Source organism: Mobula birostris, chromosome 6 (genome assembly GCF_030028105.1).
Source record: "Mobula birostris isolate sMobBir1 chromosome 6, sMobBir1.hap1, whole genome shotgun sequence".
In the NCBI taxonomy this organism is placed as follows: domain Eukaryota; kingdom Metazoa; phylum Chordata; class Chondrichthyes; order Myliobatiformes; family Myliobatidae; genus Mobula; species Mobula birostris.
In genome coordinates, this window is record NC_092375.1 from 72,187,937 (window position 1) to 72,211,876 (window position 23,940).

At 39.4% G+C, this 23,940-nt stretch overlaps 1 protein-coding gene across 3 annotated transcripts in view; it reads right to left on the reverse strand.

The window, feature by feature from the left end:
* The window catches only part of cnksr2a (connector enhancer of kinase suppressor of Ras 2a), a 562,236-nt gene that overhangs the window by 103,925 nt on the left and 434,371 nt on the right, over nucleotides 1–23,940 (reverse strand). For all 3 annotated transcript variants that reach the window (XM_072260647.1, XM_072260646.1, XM_072260648.1), the window contains exons 14-15: nucleotides 2,138–2,183; nucleotides 239–262 (exon numbers count right to left, since the gene is read on the reverse strand). In XM_072260647.1, the coding sequence (XP_072116748.1) occupies nucleotides 239–262; nucleotides 2,138–2,183 (70 nt within the window). The remainder of the gene's footprint in view (nucleotides 1–238; nucleotides 263–2,137; nucleotides 2,184–23,940) is intronic.

Here is a 23,940-nt window from a genome sequence, read left to right on the forward strand (position 1 = left end):
AGAGTCAATGTTGAAATGTTTCTGCTGGTGAGAGAATTTCAAATGTGGGGACGTAGTTAAAAGAAGGTGGTCATTTAAATTTAAAGTATGTTGGAATTCTTACTCACAAAGGATGGTGACTGTCTAGAATTCTCTAGTCCAAAATGCTACTGAAGCATTGGATCTATTTAAAGAGCTAAATAAATTTTTGAAAGATTGAGGAATGGAAAACTGGCATAGAAAAGGCCAGGTGACCTACCTCTGCTTCTATTTTCTTGTGTTCCTGTGAAAAAAAAAGGCAAATTAAGACTCAACACTCTGGTAAAACCATGCTGAAATGTTTGAAGAGATAATTTATAACCTTGGACTTGTAACACAATCTTATGCAAATACATCATAATGGGCACTACATGCTTTGAGACCAGCTTTTGTGAGTTGAACATCTTCTGTGCAAATGTGCATCAGATGGGTGGTATACCAGAACACTTCATCTAGCACCCCCGAGCCAGACTAAAGATCAGGGAGTCAGCCATGAGCACGCAAAACACATGGTTAGGTCTCTCAAAAAAAAACCACACCAACACATGGCGCACAATAAATGTGGGTTGCACGACAGGCTTTCTAGGCTACAAGGCATTCGATAGCGATCTTGACAATTCCTGTTATTGTGTAAGATGATGTCGACCAATAGGAAGTTAGTAAAATAAAACCCATGGAATGAAAGGATCTTTGGAAGTCTAGTAGACAATAGACAATAGACAATAGGTGCAGGAGTAGGCCATTCAGCCCTTTGAGCCAGCACCGCCATTCACTGTGATCATTGGCTGATCATCCACAATCAGTATCCAGTTCCTGCCTTATCCCCATAACCTTTGATTCCGCTATCTTTAAGAGCTCTATCCATCTCTTTTTTGAAAGCATCCAGAGACTTGGCCTCCACAGCCTTCTGGGGCAGAGCATTCCATATATCCACCACTCTCTGGGTGAAAAAGTTTTTCCTCAACTCCGTGGAATACCACAGAATACATTATTTGGACTTTCAATGTCAGGTTCACAAGAGCAGCGAAATAGGTTGTGCTTATATACAACCACCATGGTGGAAAAAAAACTTTTAAGCATTTCCCAGAGGCGTAATTACTAATAATGGATAACAGGAAAAAGGGGGACCTATTAGGAGGTCTGACCATAAGCAATGTTGAAGCGGTACTAAAAGAAAGCAGGATGTTTAGATGGAGAATTCCAAAAGCTAGAGACTGAATCTTTGAAAGCATGACAACCTGTGGAAGGAGATTCAACAGGCATCCAGGTTTGCTGGAATGAGAGGATTTCATATTTTCAGTAAGAGGCTCCTTAGCGGTCAATCAATGAACATATTAAATATAAGGACAACAATTTTAAATTAGAGGAAACTGAAAGTAATATGCATCAGTGAAGACAAAAGTGATTGATAAGTGGGTTGTGATATAGGGAAAAGATCTGAACAGGAACACTTAGTCAAACCGAAAGTTTGCAGAACAGGTAGAAAACCCACACTTAGTGTTTAAGGAACAGCTTCGTCTCCACTGCTATAAGATTTCTGAATGGTACATGAATACATACTTCTTCCCTATTCCTCCTTGAGACTATTTTAAAAAAATTTTGCTGCAACTTATAGTAATCTTATGTCTTGCACTGTACCGTTGCCCAAATACAACAAATTTCACAACTTACTTTAAATGGCTGCATCTCAGTCTGTTTTGGTACACAGGGGCATTCCTCAGACTTCAATGTTAGGAGCAGTGTTTTTTATGATTACACGTGTTCATGACTTGAACTTTCTTCTATCCCAACTTCAATTTCATAGGGTGTTGAGAATAAAAGTAGGCATTCCACCAACTTAGCAGAGCTTAAATGGACCTGTGAAATAAGCAACTGCAACTGCTGACCTGGAGTAATTGTGGAACTTTCAATAAAGGCAGAGCTGGCCTGTATGAAGCTTGCAGTTATTGATAAAACTTAAAAATTAATTATTGTAGGATTTACCTGTATATAAAAAAAGAATCAATATATTTGACCAGAGTTGAAAAACACTAAAATGAAGTTTATTCTCAATAATGAAACACTGAGCAGGAAAAGCAAGATTAATAAAATGGAAGAGCGATAAAAAAGAATCCTTTACCTTTGTTTCTTTTTTTGGACTTCTGTCCCAAGGATTGCTGAAATGTCTGAAATTGAAGAAGCACAAAACCAGCAGTGAAAAATATAAACTGAGGTTTATAAGATATGTTCCTTTTGGTTTCCAACTAAATATGGCTTTATCGTCATCTATATTGGGCAGTTAACTCAGCTTAGCTATGCATTTCCTGTACTGCAAAATAAAACCAGAAACACAGCCTGCTAACTGAGGCAAGACCATGCTAATCTATCTGGAATATCAAATATTACTGTTCTGAAGTTTATTGCATTCTATGTACATTTAACATCAGAGACCTTTCTGGTGCAAATATTTCATAAAAGCAGCATGTGAATAGTGAAATTTTCAGAATTAAGATCACAATATACATCTGTGATACTGGAAAAATAACTGCATGGTCTAACCACAAGGCTACCAAGTGCACATTGCGTACAGCCTGCATTGTGAATCATGCAGAAACTTCTATGTACAAATGACCACTGTTTTTCTTGATCTGTGCAAGCAAAAATACAAAAACCACAATTCTGAACTTTATGAATTACGAGTGTGGAATGAAAGAATTCTATGTGCAGTGGTTTTATTTTACAGCATGCTCGGAAAATTAAGCTCAAATGGTCAATTTTTTATACCAATTCTAAGCAGACAGCATGTAGCAAATTAATTAAGTTCTTTGGCTTTTATACCCCGAGACTGTGGTGAAGCTTTGAGAACAGGTGTGAATGGCGATGAGCAGTGAAAACAGGGATTTCCATCCTTGGACATTTGATGTATTGGCAACAGGAATTGAACACACTATCATTTCCCCTTCAGAAAAGGATATTTCTTCATTTACAGCAAAATTAATTCTCTAAATTTTTTGAGGTTAATGAAATGGCATAATTGTAAATAAGACCATAAGACCATAAGACAAAGGAGCAGAAGTCAGCCATTCAGCCCATCGAGTCTGCTCCGCCATTCCATCTTGAGCTGATCAATTCTCCCATTCAGTTCCACACCCCCGCCTTCTCACCATAACCTTTGATGTCCTGGCTACTCAGAAACCTATCAATCTCTGCCTTAAATACACCCAATGACTTGGCCTCCACTGCTGCCTGTGGCAACAAATTCCATAGATTCACCACCCTCTGACTAAAAAAATTTCTTCGCATTTCTGTTCTGAATGGGCGCCCTTCAATCCTTAAGTCATGCCCTCTCGTTCTAGACTCCCCCATCATGGGAAACAACTTTGCCACATCCACTCTGTCCATGCCTTTCAACATTCGAAATGTTTCTATGAAGTCTTCCCTCATTCTTCTAAACTCCAAGGAATACAGTCCAAGAGCGGACAAACGTTCCTCATATGTTAACCTCTCATTCCCGGAATCATTCTAGTGAATCTTCTCTGTACCCTCTCCAACATCAGCACATCCTTTCTAAAATAAGGAGACCAAAACTGCCCACGTACTCCAAATGAGGTCTTACCAGCGCCTTATAGAGCCTCAACATCACATCCCTGCTCCTATACTCTATTCCTCTAGAAATGAATGCCAACATTGCATTTGCCTTCTTCACTACTGACTCAACCTGGAGGTTAACTTTAAGGGTATCCTGTACGAAGACTCCCAAGTCCCGTTGCATCTCAGAACTTTGAATTCTTTCCCCATTTAAATAATAGTCTGCCCGTTTATTTTTTCTGCCAAAGTGCATAACCATAGACTTTCCTTTTCTTTCTTTTTAAATCTTTTTATTGAATTAGTACACAAAAGGTAAACCATATAGGCACTAATACACTGTTGTAATATAACATTACAAGAAATATTAATACACAAAAAAAATTAGTACAAACAGTGCAGTTTAGATATAAAATAACAAGGTAATATAATGGTATACTAATTTTCATACATATCAATAAGGAAAGGAAAAAAAAACCCAAAAAACCCCCCAAAAAAACCCACCGTGCAACTAATCTAAAAAGCAAAGCAAAGCAATGGGCTAACCAGGTATCAAGTAGACTTAAACAACTTAAAACAATCACGTCTTCAAACCCGACCTCCATTAAAAACAGTTAAAAAGCAAGAAGGGAATGTAAATATGGACCGAGAGAGAGAAAAAAAATTACATTAAATGAAAACGTTGAATAAAAGATCTCCAGGTCTGCTCAAATTTAGCTGAAGAATCATAAAGATTACTTCTAATTTTCTCCAAATTTAAACATAGTATCATCTGGGAAAACCAAAAGAACGTAGTTGGAACATTAGTCTCCTTCCAATGTTGTAAAATACATCTTTTCGCTATTAAAGTAAGAAATGCAATCATTCTACGGGCTGAAGGAGAAAGATTACTGGAAATTTTAGGGTATCCAAAGATAGCACTAATAGGATGGGGAGAGATATCAATATTCAATACCTTTGAAATAATATTAAAAATGTCTCTCCAAAAAATTTCCAGAGTAGGACAGGACCAAAACATATGAGTTAAGGAGGCTATCTCCCCATGACATCTGTCACGAAGAGGAGTAATATGAGAATAAAAACGACCTAAATCTCCATGAGACTCTAAATATATGTATGACTTTTTAGACAACCTAGATTTTCCTAAGATTTCACAGGATATATCTTCTATGCTAGACACTTCCTTTACCACTGATGAGATTAAGAATGTTATTTTCTCTATGAACCCGGGGAAAGCTCCTGGCCCTGATGGATTTACCGTGGAATTTTATAAATTTTTTGCATCCTCATTAATCCCTTGGTTATTTAGGGTTCTGGAGGCCTCATTAAAACTTGGTAGACTTCCCGAATCCTTCTATAGAGCATCGATTTCTTTAATATTAAAGAAGAATAAAGATCCTGCTCAATGTGCATCTTATAGACCAATATCCTTATTAAATGTCAACTCTAAAATTTTTTCTAAATTATTAGCGAATAGATTAGAAAAAGCACTTCCTTATATTATTTTGGAAGACCAAACGGGTTTTATTAAAGGTCGTTACTCCTTTTATAACATTCGTACACTGTTAAACATTGTTTATACTCCCTCACAAAATGATCCTGAGTGCGTCATTTCCTTAGATGCTGAAAAAGCCTTTGACAGAGTCGAATGGCCTTACTTATTTAAGGTGCTCGAAAGGTTTAATTTCAGTTCTAAATTTATATCCTAGATCAAATTGTTATATCATTCTCCTATGGCCTCAGTTTGTACTAACTCTTTAAGCTCACCTTTTTTCCCTCTTTCTCGAGGGACTAGACAAGGTTGTCCTCTTAGTCCTTTATTATTTGATATTGCATTAGAACCTCTTGCAATTGCTATTTGAGAATCTCCAAATATTATTGGGATAACTCAGGGCTTAAAGTCCCATAAGTATCACTTTATGTTGATGACTTACTTTTTAACCATACACTTTCCAACATTGTACTTCATTTGCCACTTCTCTGCCCATTCTTCCAACCTATCCAAGTCTGTCTGCAGACTCTCCGTTTTCTCAGCACTACCGGCCCCTCCACCTATCTTCGTATCATCAGCAAACTTAGCCACAAAGCCATCTATTCCGTAATCCAAATCATTGATGTACAATGTAAAAAGAAGCAGCCCCACCACGGACCCCTGTGGAACACCACTGGTAACCAGCAGCCAACCAGAATAGGATCCCTTTATTCCCACTCTCTGTTTCCTGCCAAACAGCCAACGCTTTATCCACGTATGTAACTTTCCTGTAATTCCATGGGCTCTTATCTTGTTAAGTAGCCTCATGTGTGGCACCTTGTCAAAGGCCTTCTGAAAATCCAAATATACAACATCCACTGCATCTCCCTTGTCTAGCCTACTGGTAATTTCCTCAAAAAATTGTAATAGGTTTGTCAGGCAGGACTTTCCTTTAAGGAGTCCATGCTGAGTTCTGCCTATCTTGTCATATGTCTCCAGGTACTCTGTAACCTCATCCTTGACAATTGACTCCAACAACTTCCCAACCACCGATGTCAAGCCAGCAGGTCTATAATTTCCTTTTTGCTTCCTTGCCCCCTTCTTAAATAGTGGAGTGACATTTACAATCTTCCAATCCTCCAGAACCATGTTAGAATCTATCGACTTTTGAAAGATCATCGCTAATGCCTCCGCAATCTCCACAGCTACTTCCTTCAGAACACGCGGGTGCATTCCATCTGGTACAGGAGATTTATCTACCTTTAGACTATTCAGCTTCCTGAGCACTTTCTCTGTCATAATTGTGACTGTGCACACTTCTCTTCCCTGCCACCCTTGAGTGTCTGGTATACTGCTGATATCTTCCTCAGTGAAGACTGATGCAAAATACTCGTTCAGTTCCTCTGCTATCTCCTTATCTCCCATTACAATTTCTCCAGCATCATTTTCTATCAGTCCTATATCTACTGTCACCTGTCTTTTACTCTTTATATACTTGAAAAAACTTTTAGTATCCTCTTTGATATTATTTGCTAGCTTCCTTTCATAGTTATTCTTTTCCCTCTTAATGACCTTCTTGGTTTCCTTTTGTAAGGTTTTAAGAACTTCCCAATCCTCTGTCTTCCCACTAATTTTTGCTTCCTTGTATGCCCTCTCCTTTGCTTTAACTTTGGCTTTGACTTCTCTTGTCAACCACGGTTGCATCCTTTTTCTATCGAAAATTTCTTCCTTTTTGGAATATACCTGTCTTGCACCTTCCTCATTTCTCACATAAACTCCAGCCACTGCTGCTCTGCTGTCTTAAATAAGACAGAATTTAAAGAAAAAAATAGGGAATGTTACTCAGTTATTCCAAGATGGCAGATACTTTAGCATTTTGTGGGGTATACCTACGTAATTCCTCAGGTGCCCATCTGGCCAGACAGAAAATGATATCTGTCTTCCTTTACTAATATGGATTATGCCGAGATTATACAGTGATTATCTTGAGATCAATCTCTTTAATGACAGAGAAAACAACTGGTGTCATCTTGAGTGTGGCCAGCAGCAATGCACTCCATTAAGTAGCAGCAATCTGCGACAACCCGTGAATCCCTTTCCACAGCGACGAGAAGCATGGTCTCAGTGTGTCCAGCCTAACAGCGATCTCATCTTGTACCTGAGCATTGCAGGCTATCCACTTTGGATCTTGTCTTATTCAACACTTGCAACAAGCATTTGGTAAGGTCCCACATGGCAGGCAAATCCAGATGATAAGATGCATCGGCTCTAGGGTGACTTGGCAGTTTGCAGCAGAATTAGCTTGCCCACAGAAGACAGAGGATATTGAGAGGGGTGTGACCAGTTGTGTCCCTCAGGCATCGGTTTGTGGAAAATATCCATGCAGACATCCCACCCTGCAAAAACTCATTTCAGGGAGGTAGCAGCCCCACCCCCCGCAACCCCATATCCCCCCACCCTGGTCGACCTCCAAGGGTGTATGTAATACTTTGTTTAGTGATTTTGTCTAATCTGTAAACCAAGTTGGGTATATGCAGAAAATGTGATATTAAAATATGTACATATATTATATGATATTATATTATCATTTTTTATTCTATTACAACTTGAAGCAAGTCTACAGGGAGTTTGGCGTCATCATGTAGGACATCAATAGAGTAGCTCCTTAGCAGCTAGCCAGCTAGTTTAAATAACGTTAGGTACGCTAATGAACGAATGACACCTGTTAAACTCACCTCAATATGTCTTTTACATTTTAACCCTCCATGGTCAATAGAAAAGTCACTGTTGCAAACTGTGCATCAGCGAGCAACACTGTCATTATTTTTGAGGTCCACTGTAAAGCCCGCCCACAAAGAAAACTGATAGGTCTACTTAGTACGAAGAGAGACCAATCAGGATGCTCGCTCTCGCTCTCCCTCTCCTTCTCAAAAAAATTGTCTTGCAGGATATTGTGTATAATTTCCGGGCATCAGGGAGCCACTATCGATATGTGGGAGACTCCCAGAACTCCTGGGAGAGGTGGGATGTCTGTCCATGGGTGGGTTTGGAAGTTTGCAAATGACACAAACACTGGTGAAGTTGTGAACAGTGTAGAGGACTGTCAGAGTACAGATCAGTTACAGATATGGGCTGGGAAATGGATTTTAATCTGAGTAAGTGTGAGGTGAGGCACTTTGGAAGGTAAAGGGAAAGTATATAGCTAATAGTGGGCCTCTTAACAGCATTGAAGTTCATAGCTGCGTATAAGTTGTCGCACAAGTACATCGGGTGGAAAAGGTGGTGTATGCTTGTCTTCACTTGTCAGGGCATTGACTATGAGATTAAGGAAGTCATACTGCAGCTACATAAAACTTTGGTAAGGCTGCACTTACAGTACTATGTGCATTCTGGCCACCCCGTTACAGGAAGGATGTGGAGACTTTGGAAAGGACGCAGAGAAGATTTATCAAGACGTCACACCTGGATTTTAGACTATCAACCAAAAGGAGAGGCTGGATAAACTTGTGTTGTTCTGCGAGCTCTGGAGGCCGAGGGGAGACCTGATAGAGAGGCACAGATAGGGTAGACAGTTCAGAGTCTTTCTCCCAGGGCAGAAGTGTCAAGTACTGGCCGACGAAGTAATGAGGGGAAGTTCAAAGGAAGTGCACAGGGCAAGTATTTTTGCTGACACCGTGAGTGGTAGGTGCTGGGAACAGGCTGTCAAGCAAAGAAGTTTAAGAGGTGGTTAGATATGTGAAAATACAGGGAACGGGGGATATGTATCACATCAAGGCAAAAGGTATTTAGTTTAATTCGGCATTGAGTTCTAAGCAGACCCTGTAGGCTGAATAACCTATTCCTGTTCCCTAATATTCTATGTAGTTATTCTCTTGTTCACTTTTCAACTGCCAAAAATTCAAAAAAAGTGAATCTAGTTTCCAGTTCTTTCAACTTGACCACAACAAAAACCCATATGAAATATACTTGAACTCAACAAAAGGAATTACTTTATTCTTAAGAAAAGTTACTTTCCCTGATTTTACATCTGCAAAATCTCAAATTATTAATATTGGCTATTTTTAAAAATTATGCCCTTTGTGTCGAACTCAGTACTATGATCAATACTTTGGTTCTCAGTTTCTTTTTGTGATGGTTCCACAATTTGGATTGTTATTTCTTGAGAAAACAAATCCCTCCCACCATCTACAGGGCATAAATTAGCAGAATGATGGATTGGTGTCCATTGACCTGGTTCAGCGCAACTTTTAAAAAACCTTGAGATGTTACCCAGGACAAAGCAGCCTGATTGATTGACATCTTATCCACCACCCCAAAGATTTATTCCTTCCACTACCATTGCATTGCAGTTCAAAAAGTGCACTGTAGTTACTCACTCATGCAACTTACCTGCCAGCTCGCACACCTGGTAATCTCTTGTACAGAAAAAGACAAGGCAGCAGACATGTGGGAACACCAGTGTTTCTAGGCTCCAACATTGTGGGAGTATCTCCAGCAGGATTTCAGCTGTTAAAGAAGGGAGCTCACCACTATTTCCTCAAGTCATAAAAAATGCTGGTTGACACCTCGAAGTATCTATTTTTTTCCTAAGAGGTAGTAAAATTTCATTTCCAACCGCACATGTCTTCATTTCCTTTTCACAGCTTGTAGTCCTATACTGTACAATTTTAATGAATAGTTCAGTGCTTTGTTATTGAAACAAAGCAATTTTTGTTTATTAACTCCATATGGAGCCAAGATGCTGTACTAGATACATAAAAGAAAACTCCACACCACACAATATTCACAACATCTATTCAATAAATGGCATTTCAGTGAAATAAAAATAGCCTCCCCCTGCTCACCATGAATTTATAAAGCTGCTTTTGATACTTTTGGATCAGCACTGCAAAGTGAGCACTAATTGCTGCTCTGACATTTCAGGATCGGCAAACTTGTGAATTTCCATCATCCTTTCAAAGAGCTTATCTGCACTGACAGAAGCAAACCACATAACTGGTCAACAACAGTCAGTATGACGGCTTGTCTGACCACCAACAAAGTTGCAAAACAACAGGTCAAAAAGTCATATTTCCTTAATTACAGACAGTTTCTAAAATATCTGATTTGAATTACCTCCTCACAAAGCTGGTTTCACAGACACATAGAGTCTTATAAAGTGATTCAATGATACTGCAGGTATGTTTATTTCTCAAAGAAATACTTCAACAGCTTACAGGATAATTAGATATGATAGAATTCTCTGTAACCTGACTGTAAATATCATTAGTTTACTTTAATGTTTTAATATTCAGCTGCTCATTTTAAAGGACTGTTTTTTAATTGCTGCATTTCAATGAGGAATACACACATTTTTCAACTCACCTGATGCAAGTCTTTTAATTATACTAATTAACTTGTACTTCTACTCAAAATTAAAATAGGGACTCATGAGCTTGGAAGGTGCGATCAAGGTGCAGTGGTGAGGCCACCAGATGAGTAATCCAGAGACTGGACTAACCGTCTGGAGACCTGAATTCAAATCCCGCCAAGTTAATAAATCAGAATCTAATTCGTCTAAGACTATGAAAACTACTGGATTGTCACAAATAACTATGACCTAATCTGGCCTACATGTGACTCTTAAATGGCCTTTCAAGTGGCATGCAAGCCATTCAGTTGTTCTGCTATGCTAAACAGTCAAAGAAAAAGGAAACCTAGGAATCTGGACATGGTTAAATGGTTCCCAGTCTGTTGACTTCAGAAAATCCTCCTCATAAAAGTATGGGGACTGTTGTCAAAAATGGGAGAACTGTCCCATAGATTAGTCAAGCCTGACATAATTGTTTTCATATAATACTCCATAGACAATGTGCCAGACTTCTTCATCACAATCCCTGGGTAAGCCTCGTCTCACCAGAGGTGACAGTCTAATCGTATACAGACACAAAGGAGCAGCCCTTGTAGTCCCTAACGTTTATTCTATGCCATATGAAGTCCCATGGAATCAGGGAAGTCATGGGTGAGGAAACCTCCCCCATTTACCATTGAACTGCCCTCCGTCAGCTGGTGAATCAATGCTTCTCTATGGTGAGCAACACTCGGAAGAAACACTTCAGGGGCACAAAACATACTTTGTCCACCTCATCAATACCCATCACCAAGAGCTTGACAGCACAACCTTCGACTAAGCTGGCCATATCCTGAAGGACACATCTCCCAGACCAGGTCTGCAGCAGCTGGTGAGTGAACCAGCACGGGAGAATAAACCTACTCAACCTCGGTCTCACCAACCTACGGGTGGCAGATGACATAAAGAACCGGTAGAAATGATCAACACACAATTTTTGATGGAGACAATGCTCTGCTTCACACGGTGGTGACCTTCCATTTTGTAGCTACAAATGTGCTAAATGGGATGGACTCAGACTAGATCTGAAAGGTCAAAACTGTGGTGCTGTGGACCATCATCAGCAGCAGAAATATACACCACCTCAATGGCTTGTGAAGTCATCACTCTACTGTTCCCATCAAGGTGATCATGATAGTTCTATAAGGAGCCCAGAAGAGCTTGCCAGGTGCTGAAGTAGGTATAGCTGAAAATGATGAGGTACCGGCCCTTTGAGGCCCCAATTACAGATGTACTAAATGGTAAAAAGAGCATGCAACAGACAGAGATAAATAGCTTCATAGTCAGCCTGTCTTTTAGGTACAACACTATCCCAGTTATGAGAAAAGGGCAGTTACACTTGGTGGATTTTTTTTTAACCGAAGTAGTGTACATTAAGGGTGGTGGGTTTGTCATGAGGAGAGATTGAAGACACGAGGGGAACATTCACTCATGTTTACTAGGAGAGGAAATCTCATGTTAGCTTATGAAATTGCTAAAGGACTTGACAGGTTAGATGCAAGAAGCATGTTTCCCTGACTGAGAAATGTAGGACAGGGGTCACAGTTTAAGACTGATGTTTAGGCCCTCACTGAGATGAAACAAGTTTTCCTTGCTCAGAAGATGGCGTAATTTGGAATTCTCTAGACTGAGGCTGTGGAGGCTCATTGAATAATTGAGTTCACCCATAAGAGACAACAGATTTTTGGATATTAAGGCAATCAAGGTGTATAGTGAAAGTGCTGGAACATGGCCCTGAGGTGTAAGACCAGCCATAACCTTGATGAATGGAGGAGCTGGTTCACAGCAGAGATACAAGCCCTTTGCCCCAACGAGTCCATGCCAACTATGGTGCCCACCCAGCTAGTCCCAACTTTCTGTGTTTGGCCCATATCCCTTTAAGCCCCATCTCTCCATGTACAGTATCTAGCCAACTGCTTCTTAAATGACATTACTGCCTCGACCACTTCTTCTGGCAAATGGTTTCACATCTTCACCACCCTCTGTGTGGAAAGGTTGCCACTCAGGTCCCTTTTAAAACCTTCTTCTTGCACTCTAAATCTATGCCCCTTAGTTCTCGTCTCCACTACTCTGGGGAAACGACCTTATCTATGACTCTCACAATATCTATAAGATTTCTATAAGGAATACAGACTAGCCTGGTCAACATCTCCCCATAACTCAGGCCCTCTAGTCCTGGCAACACACTTGTCAATCTTTTCTGCATTCCTTCCAGTTTATCCGCATCATTTCTAAAAAAAACTGTACACAGTACTTCAATTGTATTCAATGGTAACATGATTTCATAACTTCCATACTGAAAGCCCCAAATGATGCAGGCCAGCGTGCAAAATGTCCTTCTCACTGCCGCGTCTAACTATGATGCCACTTTCAACACACTATGCACTTGTATTCCTTGGCCCCTCCGTTCCATGATACTCCCTCGCACCCAACTGTTCATGGCTTCACAGTCCAAAATGCATCACCTCACACTTACCTGTATTGAAATCCATTTGACATTCCTTAGCCCACTTCCCTAACTAACTAGGACATGTGCCTGTAATCTGTATCTTTCCGCCCTATCAACAAAGCCTCCAAATTCTGTGTCATCTGGAAACTTATTGATCCCAGCCTTGTGCATCCATGTCCAGATCATTTATATACAGCACATAATGAATAACCAGTGACCCAGCATCAGTCTCTGTACCACGACACCAGGGACCAGGGACAGGGTTCTATTCTGAGAAACAACCTTCAACCACCACCTTCTACTTCCTCCCTCTCAGCCAGTTTTGAATTTAGCTACGATGTAGCTAAATTTAGCTGATCTAGTTTCCTTGAGACCTAACCCCCCAGATCAGCCTACCATGCAGGACTTTATCCAAGGCCTTGCTAAAGTCCAAATAGACAACATCCACTCACCTACCCTCATCTACCGTTTTGCTTACCTCTTCAAAAAACTCTAAGGTGTTTCTCCAAGTACAATTTCCCACACAGAAAGCCTAATCAGACCCTGTTCATCTAAATATTGGTAGATCCCGTCCTTCAGAATTCCCTCCAGTAACTTCCACTATTGATTACAAGCTTTTCCCTTGCTTCCCTTTTTAAACAACGGAACATCTTTAGCCGCTTTTAGGTCTTCATGAACTTTGTCAGTGGCTAACAATGAAATAAATATCTGCACAAGAGCCAACGTAATTTCCTCTCTAGCTTGTCACAAAATCTGTGGATGCATTTAGTCAGGTCCTGGTGATTTACCCACCTTATTTCACTGCATGGGGGCAAATTCCTCCTCCCTGGTAACATAAACGCCCTCCAAAATGTTTTTATTTGTTTCCTTTGAGCAACCATGATTTTTTCCTCAGGAGATGTATTCACTAAAAATCCCACGCACCTCCCGCTGAACAAGACATAGATAGCCTTGCTGTTCTCTAAGGAACCTACTCTCTTGCTTTTTGTCTCAATATAGTTATAGAACCTCTTGGAATTTTCCTTAACCTTACCTTCCCATCTCATATCCTCTCTTTGCCCTCCTGATTTCCCACTTAAAAGTTCTTTATCTTTTTGTAATCATTTGCTTGATCCCGACCTCCTACATCCAATGTTGGTTTCCTTATTTTTCTTGACTGAAGCCTCAATATCTCATATCATCCAAGTTCCCTAAACTTGGCAGGTTTACACTTCACCCTAACAGGAAAGTGCTGCTCCTGGACACCTGCTGTCACTCTTAAACATCTCCCACTTGCCATCTCCTTTTCCTTCAAATAGGCTCATCCAAATCGACCTCTGCTAGATCCTGTCTGCTTCTCCCAAATGTAACCCTTCTCCAGTTTAAGACTCTAACTTGTGGACTTGTCTTAACCTTTTCCATCATCATCTTCAAACTAGAGACAAAGTGACTTCATTGTCACTGGAGACAATGTGCTCCCTGACCATCACTTCAGTTACTTGCCTTGCCTCGTTTCCCAAGATGAAGTCCTCCCAAGTAGAACCCTCTATATATTGACTCATGAAATTTTCCTGCACCCACCACCATTTTTTTATCTCATTTATCTTATTTATCTAGATACCTACAAATTAATTGGCCAAGATTCATCTCAGGGAGTATAAATAAGTGATACAAGTTGTTAGATAAGATAGAAGAGAGTTGTAAGGACTAGGCTGAACCTATTACAACAGAGGTTCCCAACCGCTTTTACCCCATGGACCACTACCATTAACCGGGGGGGTCCACGGACCCTAGGTTGGAAACCCCTGCTCTACAAGCACGGCTGGCAAAGGTGCTGACCCTCATTTCCAAGTACAGTCCATTGCCTGAGGCAGCTCTTTATGTTAAATAGAGCCTTTCTGCACTGCCTTAATGTGCTCATCAGAATGCCAACAGTGACCATGGAAGTTTAGGGTCCTTCTCTACATTCCAGAAACATCCTGGTAAGATCTATTTTTGTTTCATTCCCAGTCTGGTTTGACTGGGATGTTTAAGCCGCTTCAGGCCTTTAAATAGCAGCAGAATAGTTCTTCACCTTCCCTCCTCCACATTACAATATCATCTCCATTGGGAATTGTATCCAGCAACTGGAGCTTGTCAGAAATGCTACCCAATGGGGATGAGATCATTGTGTGCAGTAGGGGAGGCATGGAAAGGCTACATCTCATTTGTCAGGGTGGTGGGGTGGAGATACGTCTCTACCAAAGGAGGTGGAAGGTGCTCCTTCCCTCCACTAGCCTGCAGGCTACCTTTTAGGCAAAATGCAGCACCTGCTTGGCCCCCTGATCAGGGACAGGAGAAGGCATAGGAGCAGGAGGTGGATGGTCGAATGAGCAGCTGGTACATATTACAAGTCCTAGTTACGTGACCACTGAAGCAAGGCAGACAATCTCTGAAGAGTATTAATAATGGTTGGGGTCACCCATCTTGTAAAGACACTGCCCAGAAGAAGGCAATGGCAAGTCACTTCTGTAGAAAAAATTGCCAAGAACAATCATGGTCACTGGAAGACCATAATCTCCCATGTCATATGACATGGCACAGAATGAAAGAACAAACTTAATTTGTCAATGTAGTAATAATATAAAAATGTAGTATTGAAAATTACTTCAGTGGTGTCATCTCTTCATGTACTTACTAACTGTGCCATCATTGTCTGACTTAGCTTCAAGCATTAGAATATCCTCTCATGCATCACGGTTGATAAAGCACCTTTACTGCTATACAAGAAACGTGATTGATAGTTTGCATGTAGCAAGCTCCAAGAAACAGCAATATGACAGAGATCAGGTAAAAGGGATTACTTCAGGTGATGCCTTTTAAAAAAACATATCCAGTCGTGGGATGTGAGCATTGCTGCCCACTCCTATGTGCCCCTGAATGAAGGAGACAGTGAAGATTTTAGTGGATTTGGGTCATTCGTAGGTTAGATTGGGTAAGGACGGAAGGACATTCATGAAGCAGCCTGGTTTTCACATCAATCTGGCAATTTTGTGATAATTTTGGAGACTAGCTCCAATTCAAAATTAATTATAGAAACAGTAAATACTGGTAACACACGTCAGGTCAGGCAGCATCTGTGGAAAGAGAAACAGTTACCATCTCAGGCAAACCTGCAATATTAACTGCATTTCTCTGTCTAAATCATTTTAGTCTGATCTGCTGAGTGCTACCAGCATTTCTTGTTTTAATTTCAAATTTCCAGCATTTGAAGTTTTTTTTAATATTTCTGGCTGTTGTTGGTTAATGGAACTTTCCCAGTTTTAGTGGTAGGGGTTAAACTTTGGTTTAATGGTTCAGAGCTCTGGTTGTTAGTCCAGTTACAAAACCCCTATGCTATGCCTTAGTTGCAACTAAAATACTATTGTTTCTTTGGTTTATAACAGCAGTTGCTTGCTGCTAGAGCAATTTCAAGGATGCTGATAACTATGCCTATGACACAGGCTGATTACACAGTGTGAGTGTTGGAACCACTCCACCTGATCCTGAACTTTGATTTCCTACTGCACACTGCACAACAGAAAATAAATCTAGCTCTAAATACTGTTCAGTAGCAGCAGCAAATATTCGTGTAAACAGTAGAATTTCACACTAGATATATTTTATATGTCAAGCTGTTGTCAATTGCAATCTGCTGATCATGATTTTTTTTTCCTGCCTCCACGGAACATTTGCTGATGATTTCTGTTCAAAATCACCAATCACTCTCCAGAGAAACTTGAAGAAAACTCACATGTTCCACGGTGTGTAGCTGCTGCTCACTGTGGCCAGAACTGGAAACTGGATTTCAATGTTTGACCGATGTGGTAATTCAAGGAGAGGATCTGCTGCTTACCTCAAAAACCAGAGCTGTGTGAGCATTTCTGAGAATCCTGGCAACCGGCCCTATACTTATAACACAGAAGGAAGCCTTTAGGACTATCATCTCCTGATTGGCCCATTTTATCTACTCCTTATTGCTCAGTAATTCTGCATTTTATTCTCTCTCACTCATGCCTACCTCTTCTTGTTAGCATTAACGTACACCAAGTTACAGCAGCCAGTTAAGCTATCAACATTTTTTTGGGATATGGGAGGAAAATCAAAGCACCTATAGGAAATCCATACAGCCACAAAGGGAACGCACAGACAGCACCATTTGAGCCTGGGACGTAGAGCTGTGAATGCTGATCGCTTTTTATCTCTGTGAAAGATAAATGATATGCAAGGAAATGCACTTACATTGTTCCCAGTACACCAGACTCTCAAAATTATCTGACACATCCGCAAGTAGACTCAACAACCACTGTGGATATGCCTTGTCTTTCACCTATCAGATGCCACAGGTTGCAATAGAATGGACAAGTAAGACTTAAATATTTCCTTCAGTATATTAAAGTTGAAATATATGAAAGCTTTTTCCAACATTGCAACTTGAAATCTCATACATAACATTTTTACCTCCCAGGTCCAATAGATTGGCTCTGACAGAAAGGACCCAGCAGCCATTGAGCCAGCCTTCTCTGACTTCTAACTGTATACATTCATAGAGATGGTCCCTTAACTCTACATGCCTCTCCTCCATCTTTGCTACTGAAAATTAACTTGCTTTCTCCCTTTCCCAGTACTGATGGAGGATCCAGACCCAAAATGTTAACTGCTTCTCATTCCCCAGGTGCCACAAATTTTGGTTTTATACCAGATTTCCAGCACATGCAGAATTTAGATTTTAATTTCCTCTGTATGGCTATCTTGCTGTTTTAAGATTGTCACCCTCATCCACCAACTGTGGCATACCTTCCCAACACACAACACCTTGGTTCTAGACGGCCTAGTCAGGAGAAACGTTAATCCTCCAGCCTCCCTCAGAGTCTGCTCTGCCTTGTAGGTACAGTAGGTTTGCTTGTTTCGGTCAAAACATCCAGAAGAGGGAAGTAGGCACAGTGGGTGGAAAGTTCAGGGAGTATGTCAAGCCCAGAATAATCAGGTGCGTCCCTCTTGAGAACATGGGTTTTGACCTCAAAGGACAAAACCTACTTATGCATGTAAGGTGTTGCCACAGAAAAAACCAGTAACTATTATGACTGGCACTTCTAAATAAAAAATCTGCATTACACTTTTGTATGCCTGCCTTTTCTCTGAGAGATAGCACTTAATGGCCATAAGGCACGTCATTTAAGAGATAATTATGTTTTTGGATGAAGGAGCAGATTAACTATTTCTTTTAGTTTGCAACAATTATTCTATAATGAAACATGCAATGGACAGTTGATAAAATAAAACTAATAATCTCTTCACTATTGTTCCTTTTGCCCTATCTAATTAAGATTACATGCATAGGTTGGCAACTTTTTCCTTAAGATTTCAGCAGTAATCAAATACTAATTTACATGTGGAAGCAGCATTAAAATAGTCCTGCTGAGGATGGTTTTTTTTTGCTCATCAACACAGTACAGTAGTTATCTTGTGACTAATAATCTGGCAGACATGACCAAGGTAATTTGCATTTATTTTTTAAAAATATATGGAATAGATGAGATTAGTAAAAGGAAAGTTTGGAATATTTTTTGCATTAAGCTTGAAAGAAATATGAACAAACCCAACAAATTACTCAGCTGTGATTTGAACCTTAAATCTGGATGGAGCAAAGGTAAGTGTGTCAGGTGACTGGATCTAAAATTGCCACAGCCGTCTTAACAAGAGTCTGACTGTCAAACACACAGAAACTGCAGTTACTTGCTTTTCAATTCATTGTTAATGTTCCGTCTGGACTCGCTTGCTGACTGCACAGTCCCACAGCAATGCTCTGGATATAAACAGCTAAAGGTTCAAGAGTCAACTCTCTACCTTAACGACTTGGCCACAGCATCTACAGCCCACCTAGGTTGAGAACTTCAGTTTCATTACATTCCGGGTGAAGAAATTTATTCTCACCCCAGTCCCGAATAGCTCACCCCTTAGTCTGAGACCAGCTAACATTCTCAATAGTTTTGAGTGTAAAGTACTTGCAACCTTCTTCCTGCAGAAGTACTAAGGGGAATATCATTCTTCGGCTCTGCCTGCATTTACACTCAATTTCAAGTCACATTTGAGTGCCCTGGACATAGCAAAGGCTTCAGGGCCAACCACTTCCCACCTCTTGAAATTTGAACCTTGTGTGCTGAACAATGTTCTGAAACTACTTTTCCATATCTGCCAACTATATGGGGTCTACACACTCCACAAAAAGCAAAAAAATCTACTTTGACCAGTTGCTACCCATCTCCTCACTCTTAAGGAGGGAGGAGAAGATGGCGACGTGATGTAGTGCGCACGGTCGTTCCAAATGATTTCGTATGCGTTAACTAGGGGCCGTGCACAATCCAGATTTGATATAGACAGCCGTGAGGAGCACGGTGGAGCACCTGGAGAAACTTCTGAAATGCCTGCTTCGCTGCCGCTGCTACTGTGCGATCAAAAATCTCTGGAGGGGAAGGTCCCAAATCCTCGGCTTTGCCTATTGCCGGGGCCGGGGTTGAAGTGCTCGGCAGAGATGGTGCTCGGTGCTCATTGTCGGAGAGCCGGTCGGAGGCTCGGAGTTTTTGGACGGACTCGGAGTCGGACTGTGGTTGGATGCTTCCAGGATGCTGCATCGGCAGGTTTGTAGCACTGGAGGTTCACCGTCTGCGTGAGATGATGGGACTTTCGAGAGACTTTGAGACTTTTTACTATGCCCATGGTCTGTTCTTTATCAAATTACAGTATTGCTTTGTGCTGTTGGAACTATATGTTATAATTATGTGGTTTTTGTCAGTTTTTCAGTCGGTTTGTCATGTGTTTCTGTGATATCATTCTGAAGAAACATTGTATCATTTCTTAATGCATGCATTACTAAATGACAATAAAAGAGGACTGCATGTTTCATAATCTAAATCTAATCTAATTATTAATTGTCAACTATGAGATCAAGCAGTTATCTTCTTTCCTGTCGTATGAGTCCTGCAAAAGGCCTTGGCTCTAGACCCCATTGATGTTAAAATGTAGACAATCGGGTCAAAATCCAAAGAGCAGTAGCTCTTGAGTCAATGTATGTCAATGAGGGGATAAATTAGTCTGGAACATTAGGATTTCCTTTTCGTTCATAACTAAGCTGCCATCTTTTGCCTTGATGCATCCACTTGCTGAGCAAGGTAATTTCCCCCTTAGTTCTTTAATCTTATTGTGCATCAACTTTGCTCCAGGGTTATGAGGTACATTGAAAATACCTTGAGAAGTATCAAAGACATCCAGCATCATATAGGCCTATTTCTTTGTTGAACACGGATTATAAAATAATAGCAAAAATTTTATCGAATAGATTATCTAAATATTTACCAAAATTAATACATATGGATCAAACAGGATTTATTAAAAGTAGACAATTGGCAGATAATGTAACTCGGCTACCCAGTATAATTCATTTGGCACAAAAGAGGGAGGAGATGAGTATAGTAGTAGCCTTGGATGCAGAAAAAGCATTTGATAGATTGGAATGGGATTTTTTATTTAAAGTATTAGAAAAATCTGGGTTAGGAACACCTTTTATAAACTGGATTAAAATTTTAAATACTAACCCTAATGCTAAAGTAGTGACAAATAGTCAAATTTCAACACCATTCCAGTTAAAAAGGTCAACTAGACAAGGTTGTCCATTATCACCTGCTTTATTTGTATTGGCGATAGAACCATTAGCAGAACTAATTAGAATTGATTCAAATATTAAGGGTTTTAGAGTTAATCAGGAGGAATATAAAATTAATCTATTTGCTGATGATGTTTTGATTTACTTAAACCCACAGCATTCGTTATGTAAATTTTCTTCTAGATTGGCTGAATATGGAAAAGTATCAGGGTATAAAATAAATTGGGATAAAAGTGAAATTTTACCTCTTACTAAAGGAGATTATAACCAATGTCGATTAGTAACCCAATTTAGATGGCCAGTAAATGATATAAAGTTTTTAGGTATAAGACTTGATAATGTAAAGAATTTATATAAATTTAATTATTTACCACTATTGAAAAAAATTCAAGAAGATCTTGACAAATGGATGATACTACCAATAACATTAGTGGGTAGAGTCAATGTTGTAAAAATGAATATATTTCCTAGATTACAGTATTTGTTTCAAACATTACCAATACAATTGCCACAGAAATTTTTTCAAGAGTTACTGTGTACATACATCTATTGATGCTTCTGGACACATCTTCAGTGATGTTCCTGGAATCATCGGGTGTTTCGGGTCTTTCAACATCATACAACCTCCTCCAGGTGACCCAGCTGGGGCTGATCAGACCCCAGCTTGTGTCCAGATGGCTAGCTACTTATGACTCCATGGCTCCCCTCTTTTGAGCCACAGCCATCTTGAGGCCCTCTCTGCCGCATCGGTGGTACTGCGGATGGCTCTCCTCTTCCTCTCTCCCTCGATGCCCAAAATGCTGAAGGCCCTAATTAAAGAATGGGCTATGAATCCCCTACAACCAACCTCCACTGGGAGACACCTCGCTCTCCATCCAGCCTGCTGACAGTTGCTGACCAGTCCTGCGTACTTGGAGAGCTTCCTTTCAAAGGCCTCCGTTAAATAAATGTGTGAGAAAATTTCTTTGGAAAGGTAAGATGTCAAGAATATCATTGGAAAAATTGACATGGAAATTTGAGTTAGGAGGGTTACAACTTCCAAACTTTAAGAAATATTATAAAGCAAATCAACTTAGATTTATTGCATCTTTCTTTGACGAACAAAAACTGACATGGATTAGAATAGAATTAGATAAGATAGGAGAAAATACACCCGAAGATTTTATATATAAATGGGAATCTAAATGGATATGGGATAAGAAAGATTCTCCCATATTAAAACATTTGATTGATCTATGGAATAAGATAAACGTTGATAATGAAATAAAGAAATCTTTATTAGCAAGGAGACCTTTGATTTAAAACAGACTTATTCCTTTTACAATGGATAATCAACTTTTATATAATTGGTACCAAAAAGGGATTAGATCTATAGGAGACAGTTATGAACGAAGTATATTGATGTCATTTGAACAATTAATGAATAAATATAAAATATCAAATAACACTGTCTTTTGTTACCTTCAATTAAGGGCTTATTTAAAAGACAAACTGGGTCAAACAATGTTTTTGCCAAAACCCAATGAAATTGAAATTTTAATTCAAAAGAGAAAAATTAAAAAAATTATTTCTTTTATGTATAATTTGATTCAAAAACAGACAATTAAACAAGGAATCCACAAGTCAAAACAAAACTAGGAAACAGATCTGAATATTAATATTGATGAAACAAATTGGTCAAGACTGTGTCTTGATAGTATGACAAATACAATAAATATTTGACTTAGCACAATTATAATTATTATAATTAATAATTATATTAGCACAATATAATTTTTTACACCAATTATATATTACACCACAAAAAATAAATAGATTAAATCCAAACTTATCTGATCAATGCTTTCAGTGTAATCAAGAAATTGGTACTTTCTTACATTCTATTTGGTCTTGTTCCAAAATTCAACCTTTTTGGATAAATCTAAGAGTTTTATTGGAACAAATTACTGGAACTCAGCTTCCACATAACCCTATATTATTTCTATTAGGTGATATTGAAGGGATAAAACCGAAATTTAAACTGAATAAATATCAGAAAGAATTCATAAAAATTGCATTGGCAGTAGCCAAGAAGGCTATAGCAGTTACTTGGAAATTGGATTCGTATTTAAGTACGGATCATTGGAATGATGAAATTTCTAGTTGTATTCCACTCGAAAAAATTACTTATAATTTAAGAGGTAAATATGATACATTTTTGAATATTTGGCGCCCATATTTACAAAAGATAGGATGGCATATTTAATTGCTCCGATGATAAAGATGTTAGTCCCTTGGGGAAAGTAATAAATAAATATACTAAATTTATTTTGAATCCCATGGAGCATGTGGAAACCTTCCAATATCCAGGCAGTTCTTCTTTTTTCTTTCTTTTTCTTTTTTTTCAGGTAGGGGTATATATCAGGGGGAAGGGTTAAGGGGAAAGGGGAGGGTAGATACTATCATTCCACGTAATCACTTCGAAAACTCAATAAAAATTATATTAAAAAAAAAGTATCAAAGACATCAAAGGATTCACAATTGGAGTCCATAATATAAATAACATCAGATATGCTGATGACATCGTACTAATAACTGACTCGGAAACAAAGCTTCAAGAACTACTTATTATAGTGGCAGCAGAAAGTAATCACAGAGGCCTCTCAATCAACACCAAGAAGACAGAAAGCATGGTCATCTCCAGAAAGACAAACATCCCACAATGTGTGATCAAGATCGGAAATACAAACATCAAACAAGTCAACAAATTCAAATATCTTGGCAGCTTAATAACAAGTAATGGCAGATGCAACATAGATATCAAATACTGTACAGAATAGCAATGGCGAAAGAAGCTTTCCAAAAAATGAAGTCCATATTAACAGACAGAAAGATGAGCACGTACACTAAAAACAGAATACTGCAGTGCTACATTTATTCTATCCTGACTTATGGAAGTGAATGCTGGACCATTTCTTCAGCAATGGAAAAGAGACTAGAAGCAGCTGAATTATGGTTCTACAGGAGAATGTTAAAAATATCATGGATCACACACACATCAAATGAAGAAGTTCTCAGAACAGCCCAAGCAGTTCGATCACTCATACCAACAATAAGAGAAAGACAACTCAGATTCCTAGGACACATCATGTGGAAAGATAAACTAGAAAAACTCATACTCTCTGGAAAGATTGAGGGGAGTAAACCTAGAGGAAGACCTCGGCTTATGTACATCAAAAGCACAGCCAGGTGGCTAGACATCGAGGAAATGGAAGTCATCCAAAAAATGAAGGATAGATCTATATGGAAAACCATGGCCACCAAAGTCCGCATCGGATATGGTATCTAGATAGACAGGCATGGAAGCAGATTTATGGGGTGTCAATGGATACCCATGGAAAATGATCAGAAGT